This window comes from Orycteropus afer, unplaced genomic scaffold, assembly GCF_000298275.1.
Source record: "Orycteropus afer afer isolate SDZICR_OR568_19922 unplaced genomic scaffold, OryAfe1.0 scaffold00051, whole genome shotgun sequence".
Lineage (NCBI taxonomy): Eukaryota > Metazoa > Chordata > Mammalia > Tubulidentata > Orycteropodidae > Orycteropus > Orycteropus afer.
This window is the reverse complement of record NW_006921638.1, coordinates 484,862-497,055: the sequence shown is the minus strand read 5'-3', so window position 1 is coordinate 497,055 and position 12,194 is coordinate 484,862. Positions and strand designations below refer to the sequence as shown.

The window sequence follows — 12,194 nt, the reverse complement described above, 5'->3', positions numbered from 1 at the left end:
TCCTTCCGAGGAGTGGCTGGTGGGTTTGAACCGCCAGCCGTCTGGTTAGCAGGCAAGTGTCTTAGCCACTATGCTACCAGAGCTCCCATAGATACTGCCTCGGAAAGCCAAGGACGGGTCACTATGAGTCGAGGTCGACTCCACGGCACATAACAACAACATGAGTCTGAATTGGTTGGATGACAATGGGTTTGGTTTTGGTTTCCTAGGGTTGCTGTGAGTTGGAATAGACTATGGCACTGGGTTTAGTTTGGTTTAAAAAGCTAATTAGTATGCACCCAGTTATGCTAATATAGAATACAATTGTTTTTATTTATTTGCAAGAATAATTTCTCTCAGGACAAAGGGGACAGGATATTTACAAAGATTTATTAAAATGTAGAAGTGATTTTTAGCCTTAGATTAAGAACAACCAGGAAGATAAAAAGCACTTTATAAAGAAACCATTTTAATTCTCCTGGAATTCAGAATTCTGGGGTCTATGGAGTTGAGGTGACTCACTCAGGCCATCTGCCCTTAGGTTTCCTTTTGAACCTTGAGCCTTAAAAGAAACTGGTTTCCTAAAGTCATCTTTAAGGCAAACAATAACCTAGTTATTATTATTAGCTTAGTGGAGGCCTTAGGCATTGGGCTCCTTTGAAGAATTATCTATGTGCAGTCAGTTTTTAGAAACAGGAACTCCAGGGTCTGACTACCCAAACCCACAGCCAATAAGCAATGTTTTAGGGTAAACTGTTATTATAAAAACACTGTTCTGGCTCTGTTTCCATGATAATGTTGATGAGGTGGGGTATATGAAAATCTTCTGGAAATTTTCTCATATTCAGAACATTTTTGACTCTCCAGTCAAAATATTACCCCAATTTGCAAATAATGTATTTGATAAACTTCAGTCAATTTCTATGATTGGGTTAATGTTTTTATTTTAACACTCCAAAAGGGTTTGGTGGATGCAGTAAATCTGATAATAAATTCTTGTCAAAATTCTAGAATTTTTAAATACATCATTTTTTCAGTCTCCAGAAAAAGACCTAGAAGTTGGCATTACTAAGCATTAATCATTGCAAACTAAATGTATGTTTTTTTTTTTTTTTCACTTTTTGATTTTGAAGTAAGGTCAGATGATAAAAAAAAAGTTGCAAAAATAGTAAAAGGAGTTTCCATAGATCCTTCACCCGGCTTGCTTAAATACAATTACTGCTTTTTTTTTGGGGGGGGGGGGCTTGGGATGGGGGGATGGGAAGGGTAGAAGACGTCTTAGTTGATGTAAGTGAATTTCAAGGTGTTTGATGAAATTTCCTTTAAAATCTTAAAGACAAACACAGATATTCTGTATTACTTTTAATTTTATTATTTTCATGTTCTTAGTATCATCACCTTTTAAATAAAAGTATATTAAAACTCATATGCCTAGAAGAAAATTAAATATTTTGGTTGGTAATGCTGTTGGGTAATGTCATAGCCACCTGAACAACTATACCCATAAAATGTAATTAATAGATGGATAACCACTTGGAGAAAAGTTTAAGATACTACACCAGAGCCTTTGTTTTGGTTATATTATATTCAACAACTTTATCTAATTGGCTACTAATAAAGACTTTGGATGGACAGCAGATAGATTATACTACCCAATCAGGATTCACAGAGTTCACAACAGTATGCACAAAGGGAGAAAAAACAATATGAACTTTAACAAATCTAAACAGAAAAGGCAAAAATAACAACTTCTAAATTAAAGATCATGTTGTCAGAAGGGATCAGTCCATGGAGAAGGATATCATGCTTGGTAAAATAGAGAGTCAACAAAAAAGGGGAAGATCCCCAATGAGATGGATCGACACAGTGGCTGCAATGACGGGCTCAAGTATGGCAACGATTTTGAGGATGGCACAGGACTAGGGAGTGTTTTGTTCTGTTGTACACAGGGTCACTATAAGTCAGTATTGACTCCACTGCACCTAGCAACAACAACAAATTAAAGGACTGAAGGATAGCTGGCTTGGCAGTTCAGGGAGCAAGAAGTGAAAGCTTTAGTTTACTCTGTGTGAGCCAAGAGAGTGATGAGACTACCATCCTCCCAACCTAATGCAACAGAAGACTGCACCCTTCTCTCCTGGTCTGATCACATGTGAAGTACTGTTTTAAGCTTAGGTATCAGTCAAAGAATATCAGCAGAAATTGGAACATTCCCAGGTAGGGCAAAATAGTTGAAGGTGCTATACTTGTTTTGCTTGTATAAGAGGGGACATAGGATCATGATTATTGTCTTCAATTATTTGGTGACCTGTCTGGTGGTGTAGTGCCTAAGGCATTGGAGTGCTAACCAGAAGGCTTGTGGTTCAAACCCACTAGCCACTCCTCAGAAGGAAGGTTGGGCAATCTACTTCCGTAGTGATACCGCCTTGGCAACCCAAGAAGGGGTTGCTATGAGTCAGATGGACTTGACAGCAGTGAGTTTGGTTTTTGGTTTTTCTCATGGAAAAAAAGAAAGCAGAACTAATGGTGCAGTAATATGAATAGCTGGTACCTTTAAGTGCTTATTATGTGCTAGATATATTACATGCATTATCTTATTTAATGCAATCAACCCTGTTATTGTTGTTAGGTACCCTCAAGTTGATTCCCACTCATAGTGACCCAATGTATAACAGAATGAAGCACTGCCTGGTCCTGCCATCCTCACAACTGTTGCTATGCTTGACCCCATCATTGCAGCCACTGTGTCAATCCAACTCATTGAGGGTCTTCCCCCTTTTTCTCTGACTCTCCACTTTACCTAGCATGATATCTTTTCCAGGGAATGGTCCCTTCTGACAACCTGACCGAAGTAGGTGAGATGAAGTCTGGCCATTCTCGCTTCTAAGGAGCATTCCAGCTACACTTCTTGCAGGTCAGATATGTTCGTTCTTCTGGCAGTCCATAGCGCTTTCAGTGTTCTTCACCAACGCCACTATTGCAAGGTATCAACCCTTCTTTGGTCTTTCTGGCTTTCACATTCATATGAAGTGATGAAAATACCATGGCTTGGGTCATGCACACCTTAGTCCTCAAGGTGACATCTTTGCTTTTTAACACTTTAAAGTCTTTTACAGCAGATTTGCCCAGTGCAGTAGGTCATTTGAACTCCTGAATGCTGCTTCCATAATCACTGATTATGGACCCAAATAAAATGAAATCTGTGACAACTTCATTTTTTTTTGTGCGTTTATCATGATGTTGCTTTTTGGTCTAGTGAGGATTTTATTTTATGTGAGGCGTAATCCATACAGATAGCTGCAGTCTTTATCTTCATCAGTAACTGCTTCACGTTCTCTTTGCTCTCAGCAAGCAAGGATGTGCCATCTGCATATTGCAGTTTGTTAAGGAGTCTCTTCAAGCAGGTTGTTCCAATCCTGATGCTGAGTTATTCTTCATATGGTCCAGTTTCTCAGATTATATGCTCAGCATACAGATTGAGTAAGTATGGTGAAAGCATGCAACACTGACACACATCTCTCCTGATTTTAAACTATGCAGTATCCTCTTGTTCTGTTTGAACAATTGCCTCTCCGTCTATATACATGTTCCTCATGAGCGTAATTAAGTGTTCTGGAATTCCTATTCTAAGCAATGTTATCCATAATTTGTTATGATCTACACAGTTCAATGCCTCTGTATAGTCAATAAAACAGAGGAAAACATCTTTCTGGTACTCTTTGCTTTCAGCCAAGATTCATTTGATTTCATAGAAACCCTACTTGGTCCTATAGCATCATTATGAGTTGAAATTGACTCAATAATAGGTTTTTGTAGTTAAAACAAGATAGTGGAATCCTTTACTTGATTTAACTTAATAGGGGACCTAAGGGACCACTAACTGCACCAGTACAACATGTACCTGTAGCTATATGATGTGCAAATCTGTGATTTCCAAAACAGTGGTTGTTGAAGCATACTTAGTTCATCTGATTGCTTAATGGAACATGTCTCAAATATTAACACCTATTATTCACATTTTATCTAAGATGAAAAAGCTACAATATAGCAAATTCTCTGGGAGCATAGGTTTACTAGTCTTACCGAAGGAAATTCATTTCTTGATTTGTAAAAAATAAAAGTATATCCACATTTCTAATTAATTACATCCTAAATATCTCCAATTGTTGTTGTTGTTACCTGCCGTCGAGTCGGCCCTGACTCACAGTGACCCCTCCTTGGGTTTCAGAGACAGTGTCACTATGGAAGTAGATCGCCCAACCTTCCTTCAGAGGAGTGGCTGGTGAGTTTGAACCGCCAGCCTTCTGATTAGGAGTCAAGTGCCTTAGGCACTATGCTACCAGAGCTCCTAAATATCTCTAATTCTCTACTGTAACACTCACTACCATCGAGTGGATTCCGACTTATAGCAACCATGGATTTCCAAGGCTGTGAATCTTTAAGGAAGCAGACCACCTCATCTTACTTCTGTGGAGTGTCTGTTGGGTTCAAACCACCGACCTTTTGGTCAGCAACCAAATGCCTTATCCACTACACCATCAAAAGCTCCTTCCTACTCCTTCCTACTTTGTTGTTGTTGTTATGTGCTGTGGAGTCAGGCCTGACTCATAGCGACCCTATTCACTAAAATAAAATATGCCTTCATAAGTAGCGTAATGCCTAAGGCCCTGGACTGCTAACCAGAAGGCTGGCGGTTCAAACTCACCAGCCACTCCTCTGAAGGAAGGTTGGGCGATCTACTTCCGTAGTGACACTGCCTCCGAAACCCAAGGAGGGGTCGCTATGAGTCAAGTCTGACTCCACGGCACATAACAACAACAACAACAACACGTAATGAAAACTTTGAAGTGACTAGAAACCTCAGGAAAAGGAGTAAATCCACTCTCAGCGCTGCTGCTGACTGGGACTTCTTTATGTCTCAATTTTGTTGTTCTGGAGTCTCAGTTCTCTCCTCTGTACAATGGAGATAATACGTGATACTACTTCCCACGGTTCTTGTGAAAGGTTTTCTTTTTGGTGTACTGCGGGGTGGTTTGTCTCTCAGGACCGATGGGAGGCGCTTTTCTTCTCACTACCCGCACAGACGCTCAGTTAATCTTTACCTCAGAATTAGCATTTCTGTCCGTGAGGAGGGTGGCTAGAAGGGGAGGAGCGGGTCGCTGGGGCGGGAGTCTTGGGAACCGCAGCTTGGGCCGCAGCTTTGACGTATAGCAGGAGATGCACTCTTAAGTACAAGGACACGGTGCAAAACAAGTAAGCGTGCTTGAATGAGTGTGCGCGGGGTGCTGGGCGTGGCCTCTGATTGACAGGAAAGCGAAAAGGGCGCCAGGGCGTACGATGAGAAATATCGTGGCAGATACCCGAGGGATCCTGAAGCTTCCGGGGCGACAGGTCCTGGTCAGGAGGTGAGACGTTCCCGGCCGCCCAGTGCCCCCTGGTTTGCTCCCTGGTGCCTAGGGCCAGTCCCTCTCTGCAGCGCCCCAGGTGGCCGCTAGTGGGGTCGACGCCGGGAGAGCAGATTCGCTCCGCCTCCGCCGGGCTCGGCTCGGTTGCCCTCGGCAGCTTCGTCGCCCAGCTCTCGCCCGACCCTCCTCCCTTCCCCCTCCCGGATTGCGATGGACGCGGCCTCCTCCCGCCGCCGCCGCCGGCAGCACCGCGCGGGCCTCTAAGCTGTAGATCCTGAGGAGCCTCGTGCTGTGGGCAGGCCCTGCGCTGGCTGCTGCCTCTCGGGAGAACCTCTCGTTTTTCTGTCACCAGCTCCCCGTGGAGGAAGGTGAGGGACGAGGTGCGGCTTTTCCTGTGCCGCCTGCCCGGCTCGACCTGCGCGGCCTGCGGCTTCCTGGGAACTCGAGGGCCGCGGCCGGGCCTGACTGCCCGCGGCCTGCTTGAAGCTGGACCGGAGCCGTCTGCGACTATAATTCTGGGTAAGAACCTGCGGGTAGGGGAGGCGGAAGCGCCTCGGTCCGTCGGAAGGGCCGGGCCTAGGGGCCAGGATCCGGGACGCCCGGCTTTGGGCCGGGAGCTAAAGCTCCCTGTCGGGTCAGGCCGGCGGGCTTGCTGCCTATTCCTTTCCTAAGCCCCTTTGTTCCCCTCCTCTGGCCCTGCAGCGGCGGGGTCCGGCTTACCCAGCTCAAATCAGAGCACAAGGCAGGCCCCTCTTGCCCTTGAGAAGGCTTCGTCACACGACAGGGGCAAGGGGTGTCCCTCTGGGCCTCGGAGTTTTGGACGCCGCTCCTGTGCGACCCGCTGCCGGCCCGGAGGCCTCCTCTCGGGCACAGAGGCTTTCTGCTTCTCCTTCAGAACTTCCTCCTTCTCCTAGACTAACTAGGCTAACTTAGCGGGGTCTGGTGCTGGGAAACCAGAGCGAGGTGCCAGCGCCTTTCGGCATGGTGCTCGTCTGGGCCCAGGATGGTGGATCAGACCCGCTCGTCGCCGCCGTTGGGTGCCCCCCGGGATCTGCCGCTGGATTCACTCACCTGCAGTTGGGTTACGTGCGGCGCAAAGCCGTCCTTCGGTCAGGGCGCTTACGAAAAGGTTTTGTAATGACTTGCCTGTTGGGGATGCTTCTCTATTTTGTGTTATTATTTTTAACCAACTGCCCCATCCTGTGGGGGCGAGGGAAAGAGGGCAGTAGATTGGCGTGTATTTTGATCCGTAAGGTCTAAGTCGTTTACATTACTTTCCGCACTTTTCTTTAAAGTTTTTAGAACAGTTGTCAAGAGTGGTAAAATTCCTAAACCAAGGCTTTATTCATAGAGAGGTGTCTTATTATCGTTTGCATTTGGACATTTTTAGAAAAGGAGTAAGTAAATCAGAAAGTCATAATTTGCAAAATTGGAGGTAACCTTAAGGGAGGATATCAATTTGGCGGGTGGTGGGGTGGGGTGCCAGGATCACAGTTCTTAGAATCTACTAAAAATTGTATCTGTATTACCTGAAGATCAGTTTTGAGTGGGGGAGGGAGGAAGAAGTTTGCTGGAAAAAAAAGAGCTTTTAGTAGGTGTTCTTTGCGTTTTTGGTACAGGCATTAGTGATAGCAGAAGTGGGATCGGAAACCTGTTTGACTGTCTTTGACAAAGGCAGCTCTGTTTTTTGGTTAAGCAGCAACCTAATCAGCTTATATGCTTGTGCACAAGTAGTTTTTATTTAGTATGCTATCCTAATGTTAAATCTGAGGAGTAAGCAAAGTTGAGTCTGTCCAAACATACTTAGGAATCTTTTGTAATTGCTTGGAGGACAAAATGAAAATTTGGTTCTACCCAATGTAAAAGAAAATTATTTAGATCCAAGCTGATTAGTCTCGGACATTTAAAGGAACTTTTTTCTTTCTCTGTTTTAATTTAAGCAAAGAGGCTTTTAAAAAATCATGGCAGATGTGGATCCAGATACATTGCTGGAATGGCTACAGATGGGACAGGGAGATGAAAGAGACATGCAACTAATAGCCCTTGAACAGCTATGCATGCTGCTTTTGATGTCTGACAACGTGGATCGTTGTTTTGAAACGTAAGTACATCCCTTCATCATCTTCCTCTGGGGTTGCTGTAGTGACACCTGTTTTCAACCATTTGCTGACTTCAGTTTGTTTAGAAATTTCTCTAGTGAATTTTAGAACTGTTGTCTTTAACAAAGATCCTACATAGTTTTACACTTTACTGAGAAATACGATTCATAGGTGAAGTCACTCCAGTAATTGTGATGACACGGATACATCTTTGTTGAATGAATTGGGAATTAGTAGGAAATACTAATTTTAACCCATAGCTTTGTTGGTTCATTTTCAAAATATGTCATGAACTGGGGAAAATATAAATATTTATCTTCTTTAAAGGTATCTATTTCTGTACCATGAAATTGGTTTAATAGAATAGCATAGATGATGAGCGTATGTTTTGAACTGCTTATTCTTTCATTGGTATTAAGTCATATGACATTGTACTTTTGTTAAAGTAAGCTGTTGGTTTAATTTTTAGTTTGGAAGGTATAATTTTTACTTTGGAAGGTATAAATTGGGTGTTGCTAACTTAGCATATTTTTTTGGAATAGTAAAGACTAATTGTGAAGTTTGCAGAGTGAAAGCAGTTTTCCTCAGAGGTTATAATTTTGGATTTGTGCAAAAATATAAAAGAGCATTCAGTACTAGATAAGCCATCGAAGCCATGTTTTTCCTCTTACGTAAATGGCATTTGCCCATTTAGATTAACCATTCTTTTGAGTTCTGAACACATTTAGTTTTCAATATTTTTATAGTTTTCAATTTCAATAAGTAATTGAAAACTAGGATGTTTCTGTATTTGTTTTAATGCTGTTTTGAGGTAATTAGAAAACGTTTGAGATGTTGGCCTAGTATTTGGTATAATTATTTAATTTCTTTGAGGTGGGAATAAAGAGTATATTGCTCAATAAATTTAAAACAGTATTTTTAAATTGTCTTCGTTTTTGCTTGTTTAATAATCCCTTGGTTGTCAATCCCGTTAAAACAGTATTATTACAATAAAGGGGTGCCTGGGTAGTACAAACAGATAACATGCTAGGCTGTTAACAGAAAGGTTGGAAGTTTGAGTCCTCCCATAGACACCTTGGAAGAAAGCTGTCTCCCATAGACACCTTGGAAGATGTGCTGTAGAAAAATCAGCCATATAAACCCTGTGGAGCACAGTTCTGCTTTGACACATGGGTTACCATAAGTCAGAATTGACTTGTCAGCAACTGGTTTTGACAGTTGATTTGTTTGTTATAATAGTAGTTCTTATAAACACAATCAGTTATTGGCCCATTTATTTATTTATTTTATTATTTTGTTTTTGTTTTTGTTATTGACAAACTGAGTACTTAATAATTTAGGTTCTCTATTGACACTTACTTTAGGAGTGTTTATAGAAAAGTGAAGTATATTTTTGAGTATTCATGAATTTTATTAGAAAGTCTCCATTAACCTGAGAATTCCTTTTGATATTTTAAAAAATCAGGTCAACTGTCATTTCATAATTTTTGTTTAGAATTAGCATATAGTAGAGGTATTTTAAGGACATTTAAAAGAGTTGCCACGTTAAAACCATTTTAAAGAAAATCTTTAAAATGTAAAATTCATCCCTATATTAAATCTTACTATCCAGATAAAGACCCTCAGTGAGAGGGATTGACACAGTGGCTGCAAAAATAGACTCAAACAGCAGTGACTGTGAGGATGATGTGGGACTGGGCAGTATTTCACTCTTTTACAAAGAGTTGCTGAGAGTCAGATCTGACTCAACAGCACCTAACAACAACATCCTAACATAACACCTGTGTTATTTTTTCCATCTTCCCGCTTAGGTTTTATTCATATCTAATATAATATTAAGAGAGATGAGTTGCTGTTGCTGTGTGCCGTCGAGTCGGCCCTGACTCATAGCGACCCCTCCTTGGGTTTCCGAGGCAGTATCACTGCGGAAGTAGGATTGCCCAACCTTCCTTCTGAGGAGTGTCTGGTGGGTTTGAACCTCTAGGCGTCTGGTTAGCAGGCAAGTGTCTTAGCCACTATGCTACCAGAGCTCCTAAGAGAGATGAGATAAAGTTAAATCAGATGCTGCTAGCTGAGAGTAGAAGAATATTTCAAATTGGATTGATGTCAGAGACTTGAGTTTAAATTCTTGGTCCTGCTACATGTTATTTAATGTCAGAGAGCCTTACTTTCTTTCTCTGTAAAATGGCAGTAACATTTTTTTCAATGGTTTCCTTGGGAGGATTAAAGGAGAGAAGGTATATGAATAGTGTTTTGAGTAAAGCGGGCTACCCATTGATAACATCATTACTGTATCTTATTTTGAATTTTATTTTAGAACTTTATTTCATGAAACAGTGATTGATTTTTGGAGAGTCTTTTTAGATCCTTGAGTCAACAGATAAGGCTGGTGGAATGCAAGACGATGTTCATGTTAGCAATTTATTTTCATAAAAAACAACAACAACAACAAAAAAACAATCTCACTGCCACTGAATTGATTCTGACTCATAGTGATCCCCTTTGGGCTTTTGAGGTGGTAAATCTTTATGGAAATAGATTTCCTAGTCTTCTTCCACAGAGTGGCTGGTGGGTTTGAACTACCAGCCTTCTGGTTGGTAGTCGAGTGTCTTAGGCACTGTGCTACCAGAGCTCCTTATTTTCATAAGGTAGTAGCAATTAGCCCTTGGTTATGTTGAATAAAGCAAAAGATGTCCATACTTTTAGGTATATTTTTCCCTGATTAGCTTGTATTAATAGTTGCATGTCTGTTTAATTTGGAAAGGCAAATGGTATGGTAGAAATAGTGGCTTTTGAAATGAGATATTGTTGTTGTTGTTGTTGTTATGTGCCGTTGAGTCGGACCCGACCCATAGCGACCCCTCCTTGGGTTTCCGAGGCAGTATCACTACGGAAGTAGATTGCCCAACCTTCCTTCTGAGGAGTGGCTGGTGGGTTTGAACCGCCAGCCTTCTGGTTAGCAGTCAAGTGCCTTAGCCACTATGCTACCAGAGCTGATATACTTAGGCTCAAATACCTACTTTTACTGCTGAATGGTTATGTGACAGTCTTTCAAACTTATTTCCCATCTTTACAGGGTTATTGGGCAGGTTGTATGGGTAATACATGTAAAATGCCTAGAATAGTTCTTTTCACATAAAAGTTAAGTGTTTCTTTTCTTTTAACTTTGTGTTGCACATGGCTTACCATTTTTAATACTGGTTTTGAGACTGTGTATTTTGCAATGTTAAGGAATATATATTTTCTGTGAAGCTTTAATTGCTCTTTATTAATGCCTGACCTTACCAAGATAACGTTTTAGAAAGAATAAAGTAGGTTCAAGATTAGTTATTGCTTTCAATGTGATATATCATTGAGCTCTAAAATTTAATATTAGTTACTAGCTAATGAGCATGCTTATATTCACATCAAAAAAGGCAGTGTATTAACATTCTAAATAGATAATCCTGGACATATATAGATCCTGTTACAAAATTTTTAGGTAAATATATTTTAAAAAGTTATGTCTTGAATCCTAGAATTTTGCGAGCATAAAAGGACATACAGTAAAAAATAGATATATTTCCCTCTCCTCTCATCTGGTCGCTCAGCACCCCAGAGGCAGCTACCATTATTATTTTTAATGTTTTCTTCCAGAGATAGCCCAGGGAAGACTATCTTGAGTCTAGTTTCTAAAGCTGTTGAATCCAGTGGTAAAAACTTCGTATTGTATAGTTACGCTGAAAGATTAAAAAGCTCAACAATGACTGGGCTTCTAACCTTTTAAATTGTCTTCCTACTTGATGTCAAGGGTTAGAGATTCAGTGATGATGAAAATTAATAGTATAGATACTAAGTAATCATAGAAATAGCATTGTGGTTATGAACTGTGATAAGTGCCGTGACATCCTGTATCAGGGACATCACCTGGAGAGGTAAGAGTGGTCTGACCTGGTGGTCATGACATGATGTGGAAGGGATGAGTGAGAAAGTTAAGGAGATGAAGTGTGAGGAGCTAGGGTAGAAGGGTGGGTATTCAAAGAGAAGATAATTTGACTAGAGGTGGGATAAGAATGGCATGCTTGAGGAACTTGGAGAAAGCCAGTATGACTGGCGTAAAAAAAATGTTGCTGGAGAACTGTGCTAAAAGAAATAGGGCAAGATCAGGTGAGTTTTACAGGTATGCTAACTAAGGCTTTTGGTTTTATCTTACAGGTAATAAGAATGCATTGAAGTGTTTTAAATAAGTGACTGATATGATTAAATTTATCTTTAAAAATACTACCTGTTCTATGGAGAATAGATTTGGGGATGGTGGTACTGAAAGAAAAAATACTTGTAAACTTGTTAAAGAAGGTTTTTGTAATAAAAGTAGAAAGAAGTAGATAAATTTGAGATAGATTTAGGAGATAAGAAAGTCAGAATTTGTTGAATAATTAGATATGAGGAATTGAGAAAGAAAGTGTATTGTATGACTCTCAGGTTACAGTGGATGATGGTGCCATTCACTGAGAGTACCCTGGAGGAGGACCCTGTTTTGAGGGACTGAGATCTTGAGTTTGGTTTTAGCCATGTTGTATATAAGGTACCATGAGATATTGCAGTGGAGATGTTGAATAAGTAGTTGTATAAATAGGTGTGGGAGCTCTGGTAGCATAGTGGTTAAGACACTTGCCTGCTCACCAGAAGGCTGGCGGTTCAAACCCACCAGCCACTCCTCGGAAGGAAGGTT

The 12,194-nt window shown here is 41.1% G+C and overlaps 1 protein-coding gene across 1 annotated transcript in view; it reads left to right on the top strand.

Moving 5' to 3' along the window:
* Positions 1–7,345: 7,345 nt before the first annotated feature.
* HECTD1 (HECT domain E3 ubiquitin protein ligase 1) overlaps positions 7,346–12,194 on the top strand; it is a 142,749-nt gene continuing 137,900 nt past the window's right edge. Inside the window, exon 1 of the mRNA XM_007938582.2 lies at positions 7,346–7,485. Within this exon, the coding sequence (XP_007936773.1) occupies positions 7,346–7,485 (140 nt within the window). The remainder of the gene's footprint in view (positions 7,486–12,194) is intronic.